Source organism: Salarias fasciatus, chromosome 9 (genome assembly GCF_902148845.1).
Source record: "Salarias fasciatus chromosome 9, fSalaFa1.1, whole genome shotgun sequence".
Classification (NCBI taxonomy): domain Eukaryota; kingdom Metazoa; phylum Chordata; class Actinopteri; order Blenniiformes; family Blenniidae; genus Salarias; species Salarias fasciatus.
In genome coordinates this window covers 17,035,959-17,062,435 of record NC_043753.1, presented here as the reverse complement: position 1 = coordinate 17,062,435, position 26,477 = coordinate 17,035,959, and the positions used below count along the sequence as shown (strand labels likewise).

The 26,477-nt window shown below is 44.7% G+C and overlaps 1 protein-coding gene across 3 annotated transcripts in view; it reads left to right on the top strand.

The window, feature by feature from the left end:
* The first annotated feature begins 249 nt into the window (after positions 1-249).
* The window catches only part of dlgap1b (discs, large (Drosophila) homolog-associated protein 1b), a 71,677-nt gene continuing 45,449 nt past the window's right edge, over positions 250-26,477 (top strand). For 2 of the 3 annotated variants that reach the window (XR_003932076.1, XM_030099704.1), the window contains exons 1-5: positions 251-412; positions 13,956-15,091; positions 17,205-17,419; positions 22,551-22,728; positions 24,849-25,119. Coding sequence is in view for 2 of the 3 variants with exons in the window: in XM_030099704.1 (XP_029955564.1) it covers positions 14,027-15,091; positions 17,205-17,419; positions 22,551-22,728; positions 24,849-25,119 (1,729 nt within the window). In the remaining variant the exon portion in view is untranslated. Of the gene's footprint in view, positions 413-13,955; positions 15,092-17,204; positions 17,420-22,550; positions 22,729-24,848; positions 25,120-26,477 lie in introns of all 3 variants that reach the window. The other variant, XM_030099705.1, reaches the window with a different exon arrangement.

The window sequence follows — 26,477 nt, the reverse complement described above, 5'->3', positions numbered from 1 at the left end:
GATTATGCACACAGACGTTTTAATGTTTTTTAATCCAACCATTCCGGTCAATAAAGACAGAAGTTTTCTTCTTGGGTTTACTTAAAAAAAGGAAGAAAAAAAAAGAAGCTTGTTTCTTCCGTTTTTCTGAGGAATGGTGCACCATCCCCCAGCATTTCCCCTGTAATGAAATACAGTTCAGTCTGAAGAGAGTCTAGAAAAAGAACAGGGAGTAACTGCACAGCGGGAGCACATGGCACAAGGGCCGGCACATCACCGGGGCACCAGAGGAGAGCTTTAATGTGTTGTGATGAATTCTCAACGGCTCAATCTGTCTTTATTCACTTCAAGGTGGAGAGATGTTCGCACACAGACGGCGAGGGCTGTGGTATTAACCGTCGGGAGAGAAAGATGCCGAAGATGAAACAGTAGAAGAGGGTAAGTTACCGCTTCGCCGTCGTACTGCGTGTACCTTTATTGATCCGCAGGTCGGCGGCTGCTCACACGGCGCCCACACCGAGCGACAAAGGGAAACCTCGACTCGTATAATCCTGTCAGTATTTTCTCACCTGCTGACTCACAATCCGTTTTTGACCTTTTGAATGCCGCCGTCTGCGCTCCAGATGCGACCTCTTAGTGCGCCATTAGCCGAAACACATCTGTCAGGGCTGACGGGCTGCCATCAGGAGCCGCAGAAATGAGGCAGAGAGAGAGACGCACAAAATGCAGCAAGGAAAGTTCCAGAAGAGAAAATGGCAGGAACCAGAGGGATGATGGAAAGATGAGATGAACAGACCGATGAGGAGAGAAAAAAAAAAAAAAAAGAAAAACTAACTGAGGCTGTTTGGATGGAAATGTTTTCCCTGTCTGCGTGGTGATGACTGGTGACAGAGCAGATGGCTGCGGCGAGATAAACAGTTAATAAAGTGCACAAAAACGCTTAATAGCAAGCAAAAAGTGCTGAACGTGTTTACTCTGCCAAGCATAAGTCTTTGCACTGGAGCAGTGTTCTGCAGACGGCGAACAGAAGGGAGGGCGAAGGACTTCATCTGACGCAAATAAAAACATTAATACGAACCTCCTAACCTCACGTCGCGATTATCTTTTCACTGTGCTTGCTGATGGATGCCGTATAATACATTAGTGCTCCATCTCATGCATGAATTTTACATGTTTGTGCCTGGACAGACAAATATTAAGGTAAACTTCAGAGCAGCGGCACAATGAATCTGAACGGCCGAGCTCGTCTCACTTTGTGTTTCTCGTCTATTTCCATGATATCTGCCTCGGAAGGCTTCATATCTTATTTCCTGACAAATGAATACGCCCCAAAATCCAGTCAAATTGTGCCTGCGGCAAATCAGTGCCGGCCTTTGTGTTCTGTTTATCAATTAGCATAGATCGATCCCTCGAAACACAACCATGTATCAAGTTTGTGCTTAAAATCTCTTTTCTTAGCTACTCCTTTGATAGATTTCATCACGATGAATAACCTGGATTTGTCAGCTAAAGGCTTTGTTTTGAAAATGAAACCCTGCAGTCATTTATCAGATTCAGAATTCCAGATTTTAGCTCTTTGTTGTCATTTATTTGGCTGCACTGAGATGCAGTGGTTCGAGCTCTTGCCTCACGGGGCGAATATTCCCAGCTGGGAGTCTCCCTGTCTGGAGTCTGCATGTTCTCCCTGTGCATGGCTGAGCACTGGACTTTCCTGTCACAGTCTAAAAGCTTCCATTTGACTGTAATCTGCAGTTGTGTGTGAATAAATGTTTGTGTTTGTCCTATGATGGGCTGATGACCGGTTCAGGGTGCATCCTGCCTTTCCTCATGGTCAGCTCAGATCAGATCCATCAGCTCTGCTGGATCAAGTTTTGCATTGAATAAATTCAGACAGCAATACGATCAATCATACCGATTCGTTTAACAACTCACTGCTCACAACAACAACTACATGCAGGCGTTTAGCAGATGCTTTTATATAAAGCTGAGCTCAGCAGGGCAGAATGCAACAAGGCTTATTGCAATGTTTTTCTTTTATTTTCACATAAATATACAGTTAAAGCAAACTGAACATCAAAAAGCACGTCAGACTTATGGATAACTACATCTCACACTTCTGCTTTTGACGTTATATTTCATGAATGAAATAGTTTAACTGTTGGATTCTGGTGTCGAATCAAGTATTTCTGTCTATTAGTGATATTTTCAAATTTATTCTACAATGAATTTCAGTCTACTAAATCGGTCTAATATGTTGGCAACACCAGCTTGGAAACTGTTAATTAATTGGAAATTGAAACATAATTGAGTTTAAATGTAACTTTTCCGCATCAATGTCTTTGTCATAGGTAATATATTTTTTGCATTATATCAAAATATTGAAATCATAAAGGTGAATAAGCCAATATGTGTCTGATGGCATAAAACGCAGACTGTATGCAGCTGTTTACGCATGCACTAAGTGAGAGGAGGGCTCATATTTTCTTCCACAACTGCACGTTTCAAGAAAGACAAATTAATCTCCCCTTGGTATTAAAAGCAAAAAAAAGCATGGTGTTCATAATAATAATAGAGCAGCTGGAGCCGAAATAGAAGGAAATCATCACTGAGTGCTTACTATATAATCATGCATGGGATCCCATCTCTGGCTGAGTTCTTGTCCTCAAGCCAAGCGTGGAGCCTAAAGTCTGGGGCCGGTGCCAAGGAGCTGGATTTACAGCAAGCACAGATTACCATTTGAAAACATATCATCGCTCTGGCTGGGGTCATCATTGAAGGCTATTTGAAAAGAAGTAATGTTCTTCGCTAACGGTCTTAGCCAACGTGTTGTTTCCCAGGGAAGCTTGGAGAGCGAGGGAAGGACACTGCAGCACGGCAGATAAATGGCTTGATAGCTGCGGCTGTATCACAGTATTCCTGCTGCGCAGTGCCCTCTTCAATTTAACCGTTTTTCTGAAATGGGAAAGTCTTGATGTTATCCTGTAGTTACCTCGTTTTATCCTTCTCTTTCCGACGCTGAGAGACTCTCTCGGAGTGTGTTTATTGAGATTATGCAGCAAATGAAAGCATAATTAGAGACTATCAGATGAGGTAAATCTTGGCCGGTGGGAGGAGGGCTGTGGCGCTGATACTGGCAACTCAAGCCCAACACTACTGACGCATCTGAAAAACCGAAAATGATTCATCAGATCCATGGTTGTAGGTGAGGTGTGGTGACGGAGATAGATATTCAATACTCCGCCGACAGAGTTTGGATGTGTGAGATGTTCTCCTTAAGCCAAATTCACTCACAGTTCCTGTCATTGATACTGACGCAGTCAGAAAGAGCCCAGCCAATCGTACGCCGCAGCGCCATATCATTAATCCCTTCATGTCTTCCCCTGCATGCAGAGATGAGAGAACTTTCTCATGGATTCCCATCAAAGACTAATAACTTGGCCACTTTTAACTCTTATATTAATCCAGCCTGAATTCTTCTCAGAACTATAACTTCTAAGCTCTTTGTGATATTTAGAAAGGTTGTTGGGTGTTGTTCACTGTTCTTTTGAGTGTGTTTTTTTGCAGCTACTGTTGTGTTTGTTGATGTTTTCTTGTAGTTTCTGTTTCTGTTGTTGTTATTATGCAGCCTATCAGTGTTTGAGGAGTGAGTTGCTTGGTCCAGATGAAGGGTCCGTCCATCCGCCGACTGCGCTGTGGGACTTATGTGATTGTCAAATGCAGACAAAGCAATTAGTGTCAAAGCTAATTCTATATTACATGAACGTTGCGGTCCAGCAAACACTGATTAAACGTTCTGCATCTCTTTTCTTTATGCTGCTGATGGAAATGAGGCCGTATTATACTTTCTACGTGGCTCCGGCTGCAGCGCTAAGCTAGAACTGTCTTATCCTCAAGCAGCTCCAGTTCATTAATTCATAATAGTACATTTGCAAATGTTGATTAAATTCTTTTTCATACCTTTCAAATAGTAATTTACGATTATTGCTCCTTTCTATTGAAATGAGGCTCCTTGAGCACAGCTCCCATCTCGAGTGCAGCCTTTGATAGCATCTAATAGACACCGAATTAAAATCATTTATTATGATGTGTATCACCTCGGCATGCCAGTAAGTTGGAGGTTTTTATCTGTGTGTACCTGAGCAATTTATGAAATGCGAAGGTAATTTTACTCACTCACTGAACGCCACATTTCACAGTTCATTTGGCCGTTCATAAAACACTCAACAACAAATCACCTTTAACACTCTCGACACTCTGTCTCTTATTCAGACACCTCGCTGAGCAAGGGCGAATTAAGAAAGAAAGGCAGCGATATAATGTGAAGTAGAAACAGTAATTTCATCACATCAGCTCGATTCTCATCAGATCTCTGCCAATATTTTGTTTCAAGTATCTTTTCAAACTTACAGCACTCAGCCCAATACCAGACCTCAAGTAGCGTCTTCTCTCTTGGGTGAACGTACACTCTCAAAATTTGCAAGTCACGGCCAGGGTTTGGAAACGTTTTCAAAACTTACGGCTTGAATTGACTTTTACTTGACCCGTGAAGTCTCCACGGGAAAAGCCGCCCGTCCCCATCTGTGACGGCGTATAATTCACCCCTCACTCGCCGCAGTGTTCTCGCCGCCACTCCTAAGTGAATTTTACTGCAACACAAATGACCCTGAAAAAAGAGCTGGTTTGTGTTGCTGCGCACGCTTGTTTGCAGGTTGTGGAGGAAGGTTTGTATATCCTGAAATAATGATTTAATTGGCCTTGGATACAAAAATAACATGAGCGTTATTTATTTATTTAGTTATTTTGCTTTTAGGTTATTGGCTCATGTAATTCTGTCCAGCCAGCAAGACTGAATGAATCATGAACAAAGGAGAATTAATTAGCGGCAGGCATGAACGGGCGTCTGGAAAATGACCGCGCTTCATTTCGGTGTTGTGAGCATTTAGGAACCGGGCTTCTTCTTTTGATGTTTCTTTTACCTCTGTTTCTCTGCAAGTCCTTGATAGATTTTGCTAAACTTGGCGGAGCCTGTTTTTGATGGCGTAAATCTTGTCAGTCAGGAATCTGCATGAGGTCAGTCTGAAGCTCTCCGCTTGCTGTCGGTGCAGGACTGCACTCACCTGGCCCGACTCCGGCTCTCTGTGCAAACGGCACGTCTGGTTGTGGATCAGATCTCCTCAGTGTGCAGGGAGAGCTGCAGTAATGCCTCCAAGCCTCTGTGTGAGTGTGTGTGTGTCTGGCATGTTTATTCATAGGCTTGCATCTGTATCTGTGATTGCTTTGCCCTGTGTATGTGTGTCGCTTTAGATCTGCGTCCACCGGCGCTCATGCGAGAGGACAGCGCGAGTTCGGTTGGGACTCACTCCCAGATCTGTCAAACGGTCCGTTGACGTGTCCTCCATGAGACGCGCTGCCACCCACGGTAAAGGAGAGACACGGTTCATCAAGCTTTTTCTCATCAAGATGAGCCCTGAACCAGGCAGTGACCTCCGCCCCCTGAAGTTAAGCAGATAACCTCGTATTGGTCTTAGAGGTTGGGATCAAGGTAATCCCATCAAAACTTCAGTGGGTTGCCCGTTACATAAAGACATAGACTAGTTTTTACAGTTTTGTAGGGCTTTTTTTTTTTCTTCCTTTTATTGAACTGCATGCTTAATTATATAGCTGTCAAGAGTTATATTATTACACAATTATCCACAAATTGCATATTATTGTTCAGCCTCAGTGGCACGTTTTTTTTTTAAACAGCACTCAATATTTACTCGCCTCATTTTGTCTGATGAAAATTCTATAAATTGTCCAGCGCAGGCCTATCGGTTAGCATTCAGGCTATATTAGCCGAAAGCATATTAGCACATTAGCTGTGCACACTTAAGGTCAGCTCTGTTTCCTGACATGTAATTAAGTGGAGAGTCAGTAGCTTGAAATCACCTGACACTAAACGCCTTTGGCAGCGGCTTGATGCTAATGATGCCTGACAGTGGCGAGTGTCTATACTGCGCATACTGTAAAATCAAAGTGCATGCACATAACCTCATTTTTCCCACAGCAGCAAATGCGGGTGTGTGTGTGTGTGTGTCGCTGCACTGAAACGTGTAGAAAAAGCAATTAAAAAAAAAAAAAAGAAAAAGCATGGGAGACACAATGACACGATAGCTGAATGTACGCAGTTTGTTTAGTGAAGTTAAATTGTCCGTGCTCGGTTTATTTATGCTACTCAGAAGCAACTGCACGAGTGGGAAATAGCACATATAATGAAGCGGCCCTCTCATTACACACCACAAGCGTGTGAACTCTGCAGAAATGCCACGAGGAGGAAGAAGCACTTACACTGACGTTAGCCGCATTAGCAACTTTCCCCACATGTGGGTCACGGCCGCGGCTGACGGATGAGGCTACAAAAGTGTTGTGCGGCGCACATACACGGAGATGCACGCACACGCGCACGGGGACCCCGCCTCTCCGGGGTTTGAGTTAGTTATCGCGGCGCCACGCCGCTTTCACACGGTGCAGAATTAGCCGCCCCAGATTTCATAGCTCTTAAGAGAGAACACAAACACAAACATTAGTTTTTCTGTGTGAGCTCAGACGGAAATGTGCAGAGGCTCATGCTTTTTACTTGGTGTTTGCATGCTCGGAATAAAATTTTGAAAGCTCCGGTGCCCCACTTTGAGGGCGGCGGTGATATAATGCGGATCACCTTTAAGGACCGATGCACTTCATATGAAAAGATGATTAAATGTTTTCCTAAGATGAACTTAAAAGCAATAACACTCATTTAAAAATGAAAAAGTTTTGCTTTCATGCACGGCTCACCTACTGTGCAGATAAAAACAGACTGAAGTGAGTGTTTTAGTGCAGCTTTAGAGCTTTTTTGCATTGATTATATGTCAGGAAGTTGATTAAAAAAAACACCTCCTCGTGTGGTGCTTAAAAAAATGAAAAATGCAGCCTTGATGCAACAGGGGCAACTTTTCACATTTGTCAGTGTTCTCCGCTTCCACATTTTTCAGAAATTCTGAATAGTCCATTACTATCTCCCACACCATTTAGTATTTCTACCCTTTTAAAAAATAGATGATAAGACCGGGGCCTGTTCATTTTTCACAATTTTGCCGCATGCCCTGTGGATACATGAAGATATAAAGCATAAGAAATGACGGGTTCGGTTGCTGTCCGCACGTGCGATCCCAGAGCGGTTGGTACGTATGAGTTCTCATTAGCCGGGGTGAAAACACATTGTTTTCCACCAGAAAATCCATTTGTTTCCATGGTAATGTTGTCCTCCCTTGTCCAATTTCCTTGGCTGCTTTTTATGGATAGCTTTATTGAACTTTATTAAAAAAAAAAGAGAGAGAGAGAGAAAGAGGGGGAGACAAGATAGGGAATAATAATTTCTCACACTGTAATATTAAGGTTAGTGGAAGTAAATTATTTGGAAAAAGACACAAAGTGACCTTTTTATTTGTTTAGTGTTATTATCCTCTAAAATGGCTGCTCGCAGTTATAATCAGTCATCCCTTGTTCATGTGTCTCTCTTATTGCTTTTTATTCTATTCAACATTTGTCTATAATTAAAAATAGTAAAATTTATGTAGTGTTGAACTCTGCAAGAAAAAACAACAACATATTAATCACTATTTTTTTGTAGTTTACAGTTATGAATTGGCGTAAAGCTTGAATAGCCCGCCTCGTGTTGCAGAAAACACATTTGTAGTCCCGACAGATGGCCGCGCACAGGTTCATATTTTGCCACGCTTGGTGTTTGGGAGAGAAAAACAATGATCTTGTTTTCCGCATAATCGATTTGTGCGCCACAAATCAGCAGCAAACATTAGATTTGGAATATTTTATCTCATCTCATGATTGGTGAAATCTGCCAAATCAAACCTTCATGAAGGAATGGTAATATTCCTTCAAAATGCGTTTCATAAAGTTGCAAATAGAGAAGAAAGAGGTAAATATCGTTTTAGTCTAACAGGATTTTTATGTCAAAGATTAAACTCAGAAATGGTTGCTTGCTTTCAAAAAGAATTGGATCATATCTACTTGTAAATGTACCCTTTGAAATGAAAAGAACAGATAAGAGGTTCCATCTTTGTCTTTGATTTCTGCAGTACAAACATAATGGATTCAACCTTAAGCCATACAATAGCAGTCTTGGTGGAGTCGTGGCCTTTTGTTATGGAGTTAAAGCCACATGTCAGAGCCACTCAGCGGACTCTCTCTCAGTGAAATATCAAGGGCGCATTCGTTTTAGTGGAAAAGAAAATGACTTCCTTACTGAGCAATCTGACAAAACAGTTTACTCAGGGTAACGATCAGAATCGCAGTTCATCACGTTGGTATTTCATTGTGAATTCTAAAGTTATACAATAAATTAAACAATACAATACATTGCACACATGTGTGTGTGTGTCTCTGTGTGTTTTTTGCTGTGATGGGCCGGTGCGCCATCGACCCTCAGCTGGCTATGAGAGTGTTCACCTCAGTCTGTCACCCCAGGATTAGTGATATTTCAGGAAACAAAACGATTCTCAAACAGCTGAGTTAAAAATAAATAAGCATCCCAGAAATGACACAAAAGGGAATTATATAGAAATGCACGCTCCAGATCTTCAGTCGATAACTCCTCATCGAAACGACCTTTGGATCCCGCGCTCGGCTGCATTTCTGCACTAAAGCCTGTTGTTGTCAGAGTTCTGCGAACGAGCTGCGGGAGCATCTGTGACGAGCTCTGCCCGAGACAAACCCCGCCACGTTTCCCCCAGACTTAAAGCCTTTGTTAATTTGTTTACCTTGATCAAATAGACCTCATCACTGGAGGAATTTGTCTCGGGAGCGTGTTCGGCAGGCCCCGGGCTATAACTCAACGGAGCCGCTCCATTTGTCTGCGAGGAACCCTGACAGTCAGCCTAATTAGTTTGGTTGTGACAAAGGAGCTGTCTGGTGGAAACCAGGAACATCAATCCATCCAGGGAGGCATGCGGTTTCATAACGTGGCGGAATACAGTGAGCAAGAGACACGCTTACAAGGTGTCAGGTGAAACTGCGTCAGTGTCAAGGTAAAACATACATTTGGCCGTTAAAAAAAAAAAACAAAAAGTGTGTTTCAGGTTATTTAGCTAGGATGTCAGACTCCTTTATTCATGCATAGGAATCACAGTGGAGCCATGTCAGGGGAGCTCTCATTTAGTGATACAGTGATGGTATACGGTCTCCTTATCTCCCCGAGTGTAAATTTTAAACATCTTTGTATAAACCTGTCAGCGTGGAAAGGGAATATAGACTCCCTCCTCTTCACGGAAGGAAACGGCACGCTCAAAGCATTTTATTTCTATCAATTTCCCACTTTTATATGGCTTTTATCATGTCCAATATTGCTTTTGTAGACATTCATATACTTTATGAAACGCATCAGCGGGAGCAATCATCTTCGGCTTTTTTTCTTCTTCTTCTTCTTCTTCTTGAAAATGTTCCCTCACTGCAACCGGTGAGGACAGTCTTTGGAGAGCGTCATCTATCATTTAACAGTCATTTCCACAGCGAGACATTAAAGTTAGTGGTTCCCAGCCTCTCCTGACATCCCTAAAAGCCACTTCTACAATAATCCGGAAACACGCCAAAAAAAAAGAAAAAAGAAATTACCATTTTCCTCAACGGCTGTTTGCCCCCTGGCGGTCTCCAAAATGTTTGATGACTTCACTTCTGTGGGGATTATTTTTTTTTTTTTGTTTTTTTTTTTAATGCGCTGTCTGCACGTTCATAATAAGAATCTCCTCTCCGTCGCCGTTATTGCTTCACGACTCGCCGCGGCTCTCCTGTGTTCTCTGTGTGCTTCACATACATTTAGAGGCACGGCTCGGTTTTCGTTGAAGCTGCTGCGAGTTTGTCCCCGAAGACGCTTCGCTGCATATTTGAATAGACTTAGCATATTTATTTGTGTCTGCACAGAGGCAGAGAATTTTTCCCCTTTTGTTTATGTCGCTCAGTGTTTTAAAGGGAGCATTTCGTTGTCTGTTAGATTAACTCATCCATTCAGAAAGGCGCAGTGCCAATTATCTCTTTTATTCCAGTGAGTGCTGCCTAATTATCTAGTTGTGTGTTTTTTAAAGGGTCATTTCACCCAAAGCCAACGCTCTTTGTCTAAAAAAAAAAAAAACAATGTTGGAGGAATCACTACCACAGGACATTCATTTAGCTCTAACAAAGTTCCTCTTTAAAAACTCATTCAATTCTTTTGATTAAATAGGAAGTAGTTCCCAGAAAGTGTATAATTTTTAATGAGCTCTCTGAATGTCATATTTAAATGCGTCACAGCACGTCACATCCACTGCAGTTTGGTTGGGAAGAGTCTCAGAGGCAGATCTTTAAACACACTCACACACACACACAAAATCAAGCCAAGTGTATTTATAAGGTTTATATCTGCACATATGCTGACCCTAAAACAGGGACGAAGCATTGTGCCTCCTTCAATAGTTATTATGTTGTATAAAGAGACTCAGATAAAATTCAGATGCGTTTTTTTTATGTGCAAGAAATTATAAATCTGAATAAAAACTAAGCGTGCACGAGAGCCCGGTTATAGTGTTTGAGAACGGGCGCAGTGCAGCGAACTGTCACAAAGGTTCCGGCCTGCCGCTGTTCCCTTTCTGTCTCACACGCAGAAACCCAGGAGAAAGGCAGTATTTCTGTGTATGGCATCTTCCTCCGTTATATTGAGTTGGCGCAGTCGCGTCACGCGGTATCTGGAGACGGCAAATATTTGCAGGATCAAAAGCAAAACTTTACTTGACCTGAAGACTGAAGGTAAAAGTGCTGCTTTCTCTGTGCGTACGTGCGTGTGTGTGTGTGTGTGTGTTTCTGTGTGTCTGTTCTTGTCTTTGATAGAATCAAAGGATTTCTCTCTCTGTCTCATTCACACACACACACACACACACACCGCATACACTGCAGTCATTTGATCCCCCATGGAGAGGAGATTGGTTATCGGTTACATCTCCAACCTTTGGACACACAGCGTTGGCTCTGTGAGAAATGAAGACCTTCTGCAGCCTCGTGGCGTCTGAGGGCCTCAAAGAGTATTTGTAAAGTCCCGAGCTCCATCCTGCGAAGAAATGTTTGATGTTGATTGAGGAAGATGGACTAACAGCGATCCATACTGCAGCCTTTTATTTTGTCGGCGAGAGAAGCTGCAGCCGTCGTCTCACTGTGGGGCATCGATTTCACCACATCCTCAAGAAACGCGAGGCAGTCAGTCAGTGTTGTTGTGCATTTTCATCCCACCTTTGTTTATCTGCATTACTGAGTCCTAAAAACCATCAGAGTGTTGGTGAAGAAAATTAGAGTCCGTTTGACTTCTTCGATTCTTCCGACTTGGCTCAGTGTGCGACGATAAAGAGAAAATCTATTTTCTATTTATCTCACCTGAGTCCAAACAAACATGAAATTCAAATAGTCTTCATCCCGCTGTGCTGATGCAGCACAGGTGCTAATGGGCATTAGCATTCATGGCCCACTTTGTCTTATCACCTGCGTTTTGTTTGTGCACCTTGCTGTTCAGCATAGTTTCACTTTAAATGTAATGAAGTCCCAGTTTGAAGAAGCAAGTTGGTTTACTTTCTGTTTTGTTTTGTTCTTTGAAAAGTAGTTTTTTTTTTTTGCCATGAGGCTGCAAAAAAAAACAGAATTTTACCCACAAACCCCGAATGCACATTGGAGTGTGAAAAAAAGTGCATGATCTACAGAGCAGCTTTTAAACAACTCAGCAAAAATAAACACAGTTAAGTACATTGAGGTCAGATTACTACAGAATATCATCTGAACTGCAGTGCGTGCTGAGCAGGACTGGCTTTTACTGATGCAGTTTCACAGATTTAGTGCAGCAAACAGCTAATTAGTCAAATGCATGTTGGGACCGCTGAAAGCCCATCCAAGTAATGCTTTAGTTTTGTGATCTTAATATTTTATTGCTACTTCAGAGGAACCTGTCCAGCTGCCTGTTTTTGTGCTTTGCTCGACTAGACAGGTAGAGACACAACTGGGTCAGCCTCCTTGGAATGGACATGCAGCGCAACGCAACACACAAGCCAAACAGCTGTCGGCGAGTGCTTATAGGCCATACCTGACTGTCACTCTGCAAACAGTCGATCCCCATCTCCATCCAATGCATTTCACAAGCTCGCAGCATCAGAATTCAGCAGGGATATGCAGTCTGTCAGGTACTCTGTGTGTTTTTTTATGCCAGTGTTTATTTCTGTGTGTGTGTGTGTGTGTGTGTGTGTGTGTGTGTTTGTGTTGCTAGCAGGCAGATCGCCAGCGTGACCCAACTTCAGCTTTTCAGCTTTAGTGCAGTGCTGCAGACAGCTGTGCCACAAACACGCTGCTGTGGATCACCGCGAGGGCCTTTTATTTAGGTCACATTCTGTGCTTCAGCGGCCAACAGAAGGAATCTCTGTCAACTGCAATGAATACCTTTACTTGGACACAGCCCACTTTTTTTTAAGTGCTCTTGCAAAGGAGCGGACGCTGTGCGAGTCTTGATGGTGTGCAGCGTGCTTTATGCGTGTTCACTGTCGTGTCGCAGATGGGGGGGCGGGGATGGAGACCCGTCACTCTATATATTTTTTTTTCCATTTTCACCCGCGTGGCGCGCGGGGTAATATATTAGCTTAATACCCTCCAAGAGTGATTTAATCCGCTTGGTTTAGTGCAGACAAGGTAATTGCTTGAATAATTTCCACAGTTTCAATTAATTCAGCACCCCATTTACAGCCGGAGAAAATAATAAATCTGACTCACCCTGTGTCCGCGCATACAAACACATCTTGCATGTGGCTTACACTGTGCCGTCGAGTTATGTAAACACCTGACTTGATATTTTATTGTGCTGCTCTGTCTGCCTCATTTTCTCTTGTTATGTTCATTTCCTCGGCCTCCCTCCTCCCCACCTTTTTTTTTATGATTTTTTTTCCCTGTTTTATTCACCACAGTGGCCTTTTCTACTGTATTATAAATCGCAGTAATGAATTGTCTGCCGAGGCTTGGCCACACTGCTGTCGCGGCGCTGCACCGGGCTGCGTGGGCTCTTATTATTGTCTCGTTAGCTTCACCTCCAGTCCATTTGAAACGGTGTGGGTTCAGCGACTAGCCAGCCGCAGCCCCAGATGGGTGAGGAAGGCAGTTTAAGGGCACTGATGGATGCCGCTGTTTTCATGCCGCCACGTAAGGGAAAGGTCGTTTATCGCAAATGCTTCAACCAGCCCAGAAGCCATCAGATGGGTTTTACTGGCCAATTACTTTGCCCCCCCAGAAGATATAAAAGGTAAAGAGGGGACACGTTAGATCAGGCTGCATTCATTTATTGTGTTTGTGCATGTTATGAATGTGCTCACATGCAGTCGAAGCGAAAATGAATGTATATGATCAGTTTATCAACCATACTGCATTCAATTCTGAAGCAGTTCTGAGGCAGCATCATAACTGCACAGGATGTGTATGTCCATGTTTTCTTGTTGCCATTTTATCATTTATTTTTAGGTCCACTGTTGGTTTATTTTGCACGACAAATATAGCACAATCCAGAGCCGGAAATAGATCTGAACTTCTTCATACCACTTTGTCGCTTCCTCACTGTGAACTCAACTGGTGCAGGCAGAGACATTTAAGAGGCAGCTTGAGGAGAGATCTGGGTGTCAGGAACAACAAGCCAAGAGGCAGCTATATTTAGAGAACTTCCTTCTGAAGTCTTGAAGGACAAAAATAAGGCATTGACAGACAATAGGTCCAAGTCCTGTCATCCTCAGAAAGTTCATTTTTGAGAGCGTGCCACAAAGCGTATCTTTCAAATTAAAACAGGTGAAGACATTAAGTTGTGCTTTGAGTGTCTGCAAATACAAGATATTTATAATTCTCTTTTGTGTGTCTCTCTCTTCTTGTTTGTTTGTCGCTTCTTCCTCATGGCTGTTTATTTCCTTGTAGAGCTAGTTTCGGGGCCTCTGCAGATTTCCTGTGGCAGCGGTTGGATGCGCACGTTGACTCGGTCACGATGACAATGAAAGGCCTGTCCAGCAGCCGCAGCCACCACCACACGGTGACCTGCGACCCCTCGTACGACTCCATGACTTTGGGACACTCGGATCACCGGTCCTACTTTCTCGGCCCGGGGGAGGCCCACTCGTCCGACCACCCCTGCTACGCACAGCGGAACTCCTTCCAGTCCGAGTGCAGTGCCTACCCCGACCTGGCCAGCTGCACCTTCCCTCGCAGACATTACAGCTCCCACCATGAGCTGAAGGAGGAGTGCGGTGCTTTGGTGCCTTACACAGGGCCGGCCGGGGGCAGTAAAGGAGGCGGAGGCAGCAACAACAACCGCATCCCCTCCAACTTGCTGGAGCAGTTTGAGAGCCAGGGCCCGGTGCGTCGCGAAGGCTACCACACGCTGCAGTACAAACGCACCGCGGTGGAGCACCAGCGCAGCGACAGCCCGGGCCGGATCCGCCACCTCGTCCACTCCGTCCAGAAGCTTTTCACCAAGTCCCACTCCCTGGAGGGACCGTCGGGTGCCGGCGGAGGAGGCACCGGGAGGATGAACGGCAGCAAGTCCAGCCCGGACGACCCTCCCTCGTCCTCCGGCACCCTGAAGCACAGCAAGCGCAGCAAGAGCAAAGACCGCTCAAAGTCGGAGCCCAAGATGCGCACCGCCATCTCGGGCTACTGGAGCTCGGACGACACTCTGGACCGCGAGGTGTGCCTCTACCACCACCACCACGGGGGTGGCGGCGGAGGACTGCCCTCCGGGGTCATGACGATGGGGCGCCACCCGGACAAATCTCAGTCGCAGTACTTCATGGAGTCCTACAACACCATCAGCGCCCAGTCCCTGAAGACGTCCCGCAGCAACAACGACGTGAAGTGCTCCACGTGCTCGGGGGGCAGCAGCGGAGCGCTGCCCCTGATGGGCGCGCTCGATAGCCAGGTTCAGCTGAAGAAGAGCTCGTGGTCTTCTACTCTGACGGTGAGCAGAGCAAGGGAGGTCTACCAGAAGGCCTCGGTCAACCTAGATAAAGCTCTAGTGAAAGCCGAGCAGGGGCGCACTTGCCACTTCCTACAGGTAGGACGGTCACAGCAGCCCCACCTTTCGCATGTCATCCTTCATACATCATCCGATGTCAGCTGTGCCTGAATGTCCCCGTTTTTTTTTTTTTCCTGCATGCGTCAGCATTTGTTTGGGTGCGTCTGTCTGTGCAAGTTAAGAGACTGATGGCGGGCGCAGTGGCCCCGGACCGCAGCCCGTCATTCTCATGTTCACCTCCATCCGTTAATATCGTCATAAAACATTTCAGAAAGTCGTCACACGTCATCTGATCCTCTGTGTTTGTGCCCATGTGCTGACAGTTTGTACATGAAGTGATGTTTATGCTGTTATTTCTGTACTGTGCGGTGTGTTAAAAGCCACAGGATAAAGCACGTAGCTTTCAGTTCCCTCATTTTATATATTTATTTTTGCATTATACAAGCACAGTAATATTACCTGAAAGGCAAATTTAATCTGTTTTTAGGGCATGAGTGTAAAACTGTGGCATGGAGCGATGTCTGTTCAACTGTCAAGATTGTATTTGAAGTGGTCATTGCAACAATGGTGTGTGTGAGTGAGTGTGTGTGTGTCTGGGTACATCTTATTCACTGAGATTATGGAACCACTAGGCGATCACAGGAAGCCAGAGGTGAGCAGACATAGAACAGATAAAGAAGAAAAAAGAAAACGCCCCAGTCCCGAAGCTCGGCGGTCACACGATCTTACACGCACACACACACACACATACACACATCAATCCACTCGATAGCGCTTCTCTTTTTTTTCTGCTGTGGAAAAGATAAAAGTCTTTCAGATTACATGCAATTCTTCACGTCGGCGAGGTGCGCTGCAAATATAAGCCTGAGGAGAGAAATGGAGAGACGCTGCACACGGAATGGAGGTGTGAGTGTGCGTGCATGAGTGTGCGCGCATGTGAGTACCTGCGTGTTTGTACTGTAGGGGAAAAAAAGACTAAAAGAGAGCAAATAAGGCCAAGAGAAGAGAGCATGAAGTGAGAAAGTAAAAGGCAGAAAGCGAGCGAGGGGAACATAAAAAAACAGAGCGAAAGTTGCGTATGGCCGTGCATTTTAACATCCTGGAGAACAGAGCCAGCAGATCAAGGAAGGATGTTGTCACTGCAGTGTGGCAACTATTCTTCCAGTCTAAAAGAGCCACTGCTTTTTCTTTAGAAAGCGAGGAAGGAAGGAAGGAAAACTGGCTTTCAACAAGAATGGCCAGACAAGTTAGTCTGAATCTGTTTATCTGAATGCTGTTTGCAAAGCAGAATGTGATCCTACACGTTATTACTCAACGGCTGACCCTTTCATGCAGCGTTCAGAATGTTCCCGTTTCTTTTCTTGAATTGTCTTTTATGAGGAGGATCAGAAGCACCTCAAAAGGCTGACTTCATGCAGCTTTTATTGCTTTTTTTTTTCTTCTTCTTTTTGCTTCTTTTGACATCATACGGCCAGCCTTTTACAATATGTTAACGCAGTCTGTAGCCGCCCATGACATCAAGGTCAGCCTGGTCTCCTAGCTACGCACCAGTCTGTTCAATGATTCTTGTGCTCTTTTTTTTCCCCCCCTTCTCCCTCTGTATCTCATTTCTTTCACTTCAGAGCTGGTGCCCTAACAGCCACTCACATTGGGACCACAGTGGTTCGGTTGAACAAAACCCTCTTTGTCTCCCCCCCCCCCCCCCATGTCTGCTTTCTTTGACTCCCTCTCTTTTAGGTTAGGGTGAGGAGATAGCTTTCCCTCTTTTTTTTTTGTTTTTTTTTTATACCTTCATTAGCGTGTGTGAAAAGTCAGGAGAGCAGACAGAGGCCTGGGTGCTCCCACATTTTGTCAAAACAATTAATTCCCTGTGTTTGACATGCAGCATGCATCACAGGACAGACAAAAGAAGGCCACCGCTATTGACAAGCTTATGGTATGATCGAGACAGAACCTGCATTGATACTCTTACTGCTCAGCCTTTAATGCGATGAGAGAGTTTTGTAGACGGATATTTACCACAGGCCTTTCTGGAGAGTGCTTTATGCGTCCGCCTGTCTGAATGTGTGAGTGTGTCGGTGGGAGCTCTCAGGTGTGAAGTGTGTTTCGTTCCCCGCGTTTTGCCTAATCTCGCCTCGCTTCATCTCCACAGGTGCCTCAGGATGACTGGAGTGGTTTCTCCCCTCTGGGGAAGGATGATGAGATCCCGTGTCGGCGGATGCGCAGCGGCAGCTACATTAAGGCCATGGCCGAGGAGGACAGCGGCGACTCCGACTGCAGCCCCAAGCCCTCGCCCAAGGTGCAGGCGCGCCGGGCGAGCTACCTGAAGGCCACGCAGCCGTCTCTCACCGAGATGACCACGCTCAAGTGAGTGTGCGCCCGGTTTTGTGATTATTCCAGCTTTTCGTGCAATTAGAAAAGCCAATGCAAATTTCCAAAAGATGTTGACTCAATGACTTTCATCTGCTTAATTACTTTACACTCTTATCACTTCAGATTGGTAACTGCAGGGCCTGCCCGTGTCTTATGTGTGTGAGCACATGCTTCCTGATGTAACGTTCAAATCTGCAGAAAGCCTGCGATCAAACCGCACGCCCTCAGTGAGACAGAGGAGAGATAAAGGGAATGAAAGTCAAACAGAAAAGTCAACAAACAGATTGAGTTGGAAGCAGTCTGTTACTCACACGTATTCCTGGCAGCCGCCCGGTTTGAGTGTGGATTTTCCCTGGCTCATGTCGGTCACAGTCTAATTACCTTTTTTCCTGTGTTTACAACTCAGAGACACACAGTTTTATCTGAATGGCTGGCTTTTTTACATTTTCTGCATACACAGACGCACAAGCAGGCGTGCATGCGTTGAACAGACTGAGCCTCCCTTGGATTTCATGTCTTTTCATCCACTGAAAGGTCTTCAAAAATAAATGCCACCTTCTTCAGAATTTTATTGTGAGTTGAGGACGTCATCAGAAGTTTTCACTTTTGCTAAACAATTCTTTTTGAAAGTTTGAAGCTTAAAAGCGAGGTTTTATCTTTTGAAGATCCTCATGAAGTTCCAGCTTGTTATGTAAGGCGTCCGCTGTATTTGGGCTTTTTTAATAAAGTATTCAGTGGAATTTCAAATCCAGGCCACACAGGAAGCTCAGTGGTAACACTTCATCTGATCCTTCCTTCCATTTCTGAAGATATTTAATGATAACACTGAATATTTTAGATTTCTAATAAAATGAAATTACAAATTGTTCATGAGCACTTGTGAATTGATTCCAAAAGTTGGCCATATTTCTGTTTCTTCCACTTCCATGGCTATTACTGCTAACAATACTGCAGTGAGCAAGGCCTCCCAGAGCTGAAAATGGACCACACCGTCGAAATGAGCGAGAAGGAAGGCTGTGTCAGGGGGCTTTTGAAAACCGTCGTTCACATTTTTAAATGCTTATTTGGAAAATAAAAAAGCGTGAGCAGAGTGTGGGGTTTTTTTTTTTCTGCCTAAACTAATTTCCGGGCATCGAAATGCAGCTTTTACTCCACGATGAGTAAATCACACTAATAACGCCGCTGCAGTCATTTTTATTCTTCCAAATAAAGTGATAGAGGTCATCTCTTAGATTATTAATCTTTTTAATACCGTTATTTGCTCCACTGAAATAGATCGTGGAGAGACAACAATAATGGCTAACTGTGAGCTCCGATTGCTCAGAGATGTTTTATATCGCTCTCTTGCAGACACCGCGCACACCTGGTATTGACATTTCACATCAGACTGAACCAGAACAAGAATTGAGGACGAGAGTCTTATGTTGCAGCATGTGGCCGTGACTGATTAGCTGTGTAATATAGAGAGATGAGAAGAACGCCGGCGGGCGCTCTGTCATTGTTACGGGTCACACAAACATATACACACACTCTTACGTAAGTGCAAGTGGCACAGCTTGGGGCCCGCTAATGACTTGGATTTGGCTCGGGGAACGCCATTATCGTCTGATGGAACCCGGCGGAACAAACCAAACTGCGGCGCTGCACATTGAAGATAGAGAATAAGGCGCGGGCAGCTGATGACGTCTTGTTCTCACGCTGTGCTTTTGGGAGCCGGCACAAGTCTGTTCCACTCCGCGGTGATTAAATAATCAGCTTTATTTTTTTTTTGTTTTTTGTTTTTTGTTTTTTTCCCCATATGTTTCGGAGCTCGTTCTGCCCTTGACTTGTTGTGATGTGCTGCTGAGGAGTTGTGGCGTTTGTTGACTCTCGCCCATCGCTAACCTTCCTCTTTATTAGAACACATGGCGCACAGATGAGGCGTTTCAATAGCTTGGATTATTCCTGGCAGACAAACAAGCTCAGGGAAATATTGCCTCCTTTCTTGTTTCCCTCACTCACTAACTGCCGCCCTGCTTTTTTCTTTTTTTTTTTTTTTTTTTTGCCGCTAATTCATTTATTCCTGGCTCAGATTTTATCGTATTTATTCTGTGTGTCACAAGGAGACAGCACATCTCTCCTTCCCTCCAACCAGACTCACTGCACAGCGGCTTCTTTATTCCAGCAGCGAATTTAGGTAGAAACGAGAAGGACAAACGATCATGGGGGTAGAAAAGGATCAGAAAAGAGAAACAAGCAGACTGAAATGCAGTGATGGAGATGATGAAGAACCGATCAAGACTGATCGAAAACCACGGATCTGCTGTTACATGAGCGCTTTCTAATGCAGGAGGAATCAGCAGTCGGCTTCAAGCAGCCTTGATTTCTCACTGACAAGGAAATATGTGTTCATTAATGTCACTTGTTCCATAGATAGGTTCGCCTTTTGCATTGACCTCCATATCGTGATTACAAGCTGGGTCTCCCATTCAAGTTCAATGGGTCACAATCAGAGATATGAAGAGATGTGGGCGAGAAGTAATGATGCAGGTTTGAGTAGACTCTTCCTGGACTTGATCAGTCTGAGCATCATTCGGAGTCACAGACTTCAACTGGTTCCTAGTTTGTGAAGTTTGGAACATTTTCACACCCTTTGCCGATAAATAAATGTTTTATTTGTCTTGTGAAAAGTTGGAGGAACATGTAGGTTTCGGCTGTGAGGAGTGTTGTTTGTATTCGGTCACACTCGCCAGGGTTGTATTTAAGTTTTGAAATGAATTTCCTTTTTAATCTTTCCGCCATAACAAGAAAGCTCATCGGATCAAAAATCAGCCAAACATTTACTATCTCCACACTAAGCCCCATCTGGAGAAGCAGGGGCTTCAAAGTGACTGTGAAATTGTTCACGTCCTCAGCACAAATAATTCTCCTACAGCCCCGGACTCTCGACACGTTCACTGCTGGGTCCAGATTCTGAAAACAGACGTTGCCATGAGATAAGAACTGCCAACTGATAAATATATTCATCATGAAAAGTAAACTAATACTGTCTGAACATCTCTAATTACATAAGAATGAAATAAACTGACAGCATGTTATACTGTTGGAGGCTTTCATGCTGTATCTTTAAATAGATTCTTCATTAATATTAAAGAAAATTGAGGGATTTGTCCGAAACATGCTTTTAAGTTTATAACTGTCCGCTCATTGTACTTATTCCTCTCTGTGTGGTTCGTCTTTTGTCTGTCCTTCCACCTGACCTCTCCTTTCCACTTGTCCATCCAAGAATGAGTAATCTTGTTTGCTTTGCTGTGATCGCCAAGCTCCGTGCTCAAGAGGAGCTGCATAATTAAAGCAGACTTAACAAGCGCAGGCAGGGAGCGGGAGTTGTATGTACAAATGTAGAGTACATGCCTGTCGGGATGTTCTCGTACAGCTGTGTGAATAATGAACGTGCACCCCAAACGAATCTTTTCACTTATTTGGATCATTAAATTTTCACTCCCTCTTCGACACAGTCCCTATTAATAGAAGTGACTTTGAAAGTGTAGAGTTTGTGTTTTGAGAACATAGAGAAACGTTCTGACTGCATCTCGAAAACAAAGATGAATTGATCACATCCGCTCAATTGTTTTCTGGTGAAGACACACACACACACACACACACACACACATTCAGTCTATATAACCTGAGCTTGTGGTGGAGGTTCTTTGCAGTCCTGCACGAAACAGCCCTTGTTTGTATTCAAAGCCACTTCCAGTGTAATCTTGGTCAAAGAAGACTAATTTATTCCCAATTATTCATCCATTCATTCATTCATCTTCCAAACCACTTTTCCAACTCAGTGGTGCAGGAGAAACAGAGAGGCAATCACACACTTTCATTCACACCTACAGGTAATTTAGAGTCGCCACTTAGTCTCTGAGAAACTGGAAAGCGATGAAAAGAAACCCTGAAAAGATGCAAACTGTACTCAGAAAAACCTTGAGAAGAAGTGCGAGGACGAACCACTACAACACTGTGACGCCTAGTGCTGGGCTGTGTTACCGCCGGATGTCATTTCTAAACAGAGACAAAAAAAAGAAAGGTGCGGAGCGATTGTTTTTTAGTAAACTTAGGGGACCTCTGTAGAGTTTGATACAATAGCACTGCACACTTCAGTCATTAAAAAGAAGAGCAGAGGGTTGAATAAGACGGACAGGGAAGTAGTTAAGACTATTGTGCATGCAGCTTAGTATATGTTACTTATTAAGATAATTACAAAATGCACATTTTTGTGTCACTTGTTGGATAATGTGACTTTTTTTTTTTTTTTAACCAGCAGTGCTTTTCAGAGAGCAATCTTTCCACGGTAATTATTGTTCCACAGGAATATATATACCTGTGGTAAATGTGAAAATGAGTAACAGAGTGTGAACGCTGCTCTCAGTTTAGGTTATATAACTTGTGTTGTTTTCAGTTTTCCAAATGCACCGTGTTTTGCTGGAGCTGGTTTAGTAGGCCAATATCATCAAGGGCAGAGTGAGTCAGCCTTTTAGGGTTTATTTCCCCGGATTATCAAATAGTTTCTCTCGCATGCCACGGCAACCTACGCCACACACACACGCACGCGCGCGCGCGCGCGCACACACACAGGTGTGAATCATGCTGAGTGATCAGAATGGAGTCAGGTGAGTGTTAATGAGACACCTATTCGTCCTGTCGGAGACGGTATGCTGGTATCCGTGCGTCCGTCTTTTGAGCGACAGAAAGTCCCGAAATGAAGTGAACCTCACAGGTAGAGGTACACACTCATGCACACTCTCCTGACATACGGCTGCCGGCACTCTCACCATTAAGTGTTTTAGAAAGTGCTTACAAGGTGCTTCAAGGACAGACAAGCTAAGCTGCTGCGAGTGTTGATTAGATAAGGGTGTCTCCTCAAGCAATTGTGGATTGATCCGTATCTTTGGTTCATACGCACTGCCGAGTACTTTGCAAATACCTTGTCTCACTCACTTTTCTTCACTTCATTGCTCCATCTTATACTTGTTTTTTTCTGTCTTTATCTTGCTTTGTTTTTTACTTTTTTCCTGAGCTCCTGTTTTTTTTTTTTCAGCTTTGACATTTTCTTTTGTGTGCTCTCTCATTCCTTCGTTTACTGTAGGATTTCCACCGAGCACTCGCCAAAGCTGCAGATACGGAGCCACAGCTATCTGCGGGCGGTGAGTGAGGTTTCCATCAATAGGAGTCTGGACAGCTTGGACCCGGCGGGACTGCTGGCCTCGCCTAAATTCCGCTCCCGAAACGAGAGCTACATGAGAGCGATGAGCACCATCAGCCAGGTCAGTGGCGCTCGCGGTTCCTGCGCTTCTCCGCCGTCCGTTTCTGCGCCTCCACCGTTAAAACCACTGATAAGACCGTGAAAGCCAGAGGAAAATCCTGAATGGTGCGTTCGTGCAGCTGGGAACGTGGAACGTTACCCAGTTGGGATGATTCCCACTTCTGAGTTGGGAGCGTTCACATGACGGCGAGAAACGGCCAACACGCCCGCCCACGCATAATCTGCAGAAAAGTGACAAACAACATTGTCGTCAGCCGTACAGGCCAACACCGACAACACGATACTTGTCAGGTCAATATTGTCTTTGCACTTCACTTGTCTACATTTGGAGTTACTTCTGTTTTTAAAACTCCATACAGAGGGCCGGTTGAAGCCGGGTTTTCTTTACTTTAGCTGTGGGTCGGATTATTACAGAGAATCCATCCATGTCAAAGAAACTCCCCACTTTTCCATTGGGAGGTTCCCAGCTGCATGTTGCTTTTCTTCCACGCAATTATTGGGAACTTTTCATTTTCCCGCTTTCTCATGAACGCACCATTTAGCCTGAACTAACAATCAGGTCATCATCCGGTGAAGTGTGAGCAGGAACTCGGAGGATCCCCCCCATTCTCTAATTAGTTGAAATGTCTGCCTGCTATTATGTGAAGCTCAGTTGGGCTAATTATACAGGAGGGCCCCTCGCCCCCGCCGGCACCTTCCTCTAGTGGAATATCTTTCTTCTGGCTCTGCATCTTTTGTGAACTACAATGACAGACCGAAAAAAGTGTCCTCCTCAGCATTTAATGTACAAACAGTAATTTATATGCTGGTACATTCTAATTAATAACAGCTGGAACTGATTTTCTTCAGGTTTTTGCCTTGGTGGGGTTTCTGTGTTAAGTGTGTGTGTGTGTGTGTGCCTATTATTGCCACAGCAACGACAGAATATTCATTTTAGATTTTGAGATCTGCTTTATTCTCGACATTATTTGGAGTGACAGGGGAGCTTAGCTTCCCGTTCTGCCTGAGGTAATGGGGATATGTACTCCACCCCCCCCCTCCTTAAAGCCCAGGGGCAACACTTTGCCTCACCGTCTGAGTGATAGACCCCTGAGACATCCCTTCAAGCCCTGGCACGGAGCAGGCCCAGAGGACAGTGTCACATTGGACAAGGCATCGACAAAAAGAAGGAACGAGGTGCCGCCCGGGTTCTCCGTCTCACTCCCGTAATGTGACGTCTGCTTGAGTGGCATGAACCCGACACCGAAAGCTTTAACGTCAGAGGACGGAGTTGAGGTCCACAAAACACCCTCCGAGTGTGCACGAGTGTGACTAACACCCAAAGTGTGAGTCCCGGAGACCCTTCAGGGAACGGGACGCAGCTCAGGATCGTCCTCCCTCACGTCACCTCACCTGATCCACACTCCCAGCTCGCTCTTCTGCCCAGGTTTACTCCGCTCTGTGTGTGCTGGACCTTGTTTTCAAACCCAATCTGCAGAAAGTAATGATGTCGGTGAAGTAAGATTACCTTGAGTCACCGCTCAAATCCCTGTCGTCCTTGCTTCCACACGTCATATCCTCACCTTTTATAAAACTCGTACTTCACTCGGTGGTATTGCTCTTTGAAGTTTCACCCTGAAGTAATTCCTCTCCGTCTGCACCCTTTTGACTGTCTTATTTTTCTCAAATGTATTTCTTTTTTAGTTATATGTAAATTCTAGTGAATGGCTCGAAGCCTCACAAAGCAGTGTGAGAGTACAAGGATGAAGCAGCTGAACATTTTCTGCTTTAGCAGTGCTGTCGTAATGCTTTCCTCTCCAAGTACCAAACTTCACTGGTAAGAAAGATAATTTACTGAAAATATGGAAAATTTGGCTGGATTTTCTTGAATGTTTTTCTGTTAAAGTATTTGATGTAACAGATTTCTTTCACTCTTACTTTAAAAGTTGTCTCCCTCCTGCCTTGTGAAGCTTTCAGTTAATGAAGTAGCTTAGAAATTCTTGAACGCTCAAAGATGTTTCCACGGCTTTTTATTTCTGTATTATATTTTCATTTTTGTTATATTTGTGTGTCTCTTTTGTTTTTTTGCCGCCCGTGTTGCTTGTGCATGCTCCATGGCTCTGCGGTCCCTCTCCTCCGCAGGTGAGCGAGGTGGAGGTGAACGGCCAGATCGAGGCGGTGTGCGAGTCGGTGTTCAGCGAGATGGAGTCGCAGGCCGTGGACGCCCTGGACCTGCCCATGCCCGGCTGCTTCCGCATGCGGAGCCACAGCTACGTGCGCGCCATCGAGAAGGGATGCTCGCAGGAGGAGGAGGAGGCGGCGGCGGCGGCGGCCGGCCTCATGGTGGGCGGCCGGCGCTCCAACTCGCCGCCGCGTACGACCACCACTGTCAGGACCATCCAGAGCAGCACAGGTGGGTGGAAACATGCTTCAAACATGCACGAACATACATAATCCATAGCCTATTATAAATTAATATGTGTACATTAAAAGTATGATTTATTGATGTGTTATGAACAGCATGTATATTATATCAACAGAGTAAACTAGCACAGCAGTCTGCAGTAAAGCATTTATTTATGTACAATAATTAGCTTTTATTTGATTGACAGACATCACATTTATGCCAGTTTCACTTCACCTCAGTATCATTTCTGACCCACTTTTCTCTCCAGATACAATCAGGCGAATCTGTTGCTTTTTCCACATATAAGAGCTTATTTAAGTTGTGTAACTCGGTGGCTGCTGGATCTTATTTTAGCCCTCCTGTGTGCTCCGCGGTCTGCAGGCGCTCGGCTTTTCCAGCATGGCGTCGTGCAGTATTGATGCTGAGTGGCGCTGCCGTCCAGCGCCGGGCGCTTCTGCGTTTCCTCCCGCGAATTCAGACGTCATTGCCCTCACGCTTCGCGCGTTGAGTCACCGCGGCCTGACGCACTCTGCCTTCCGCTTTTGATGAATTATACTAATTAAAACAAAGTCTCCCAACCTGGCAGACGAGGCTTTATATTCAGCTAATTAAACACATTAACTGCAAATTGGACAAATGGCAAAAACTAGTTAAAAAAAAAAAAATTCAAGGGGCTTTCAAGTGGCTCTGAGCAAACAGTTATTTAATGCTACTAACCTTGATGGTTTCTTATTTCCTTCTCTAGAAATTAGGCAAAATGTGATTTTACACGCCAGCATTTTAATCATTATAAATTGGTGCGCGGTGTACAGTAACAGTACGATTAAAGGCAGTAGAGGACTGGGTTGATTGCGAGCTGCTGGTTATTGATCTATTAAGGGGAAGTGATGAGCTGAGGACTGAGGTATTCTGTGCTTCCAGAAGACGCTTCCCTCGAGGAGAGGGGGACTAAATGAAGACCATCTATCACAATTGTGTGGCGGGGACTAAAATCTGTTTTGTCGAGCGAGACAGCTGCTGCACATAGTAAAGAATAAGGGGAGGTCTCCTTCCTCTCTCTGTCTCTCTCGTCTTTTTTCCCAACTGTCTGCTGTCTCACGCATCTTGCCGGAATCTCTTTTTGATGTGCAATGCCAGGACGGCGTCTTTAAAAATAGATTAGGGCGATGGCATCCGCATGTGGCACATGATGGACAGATGGTGTGAAGGTTCAAAGAGAAGATGCGAGTCGCCGGTGACCCGGCGTCACGCTGCTGCTACAAAATGAGGGCAGCCCTCTGACTGGCTTGTATCGTTACGTGAGACCGGTGATGTTTCGTGGTGCATGACCTTTACTTTCTATTGAGCGTAATGTGTCTTGGAAT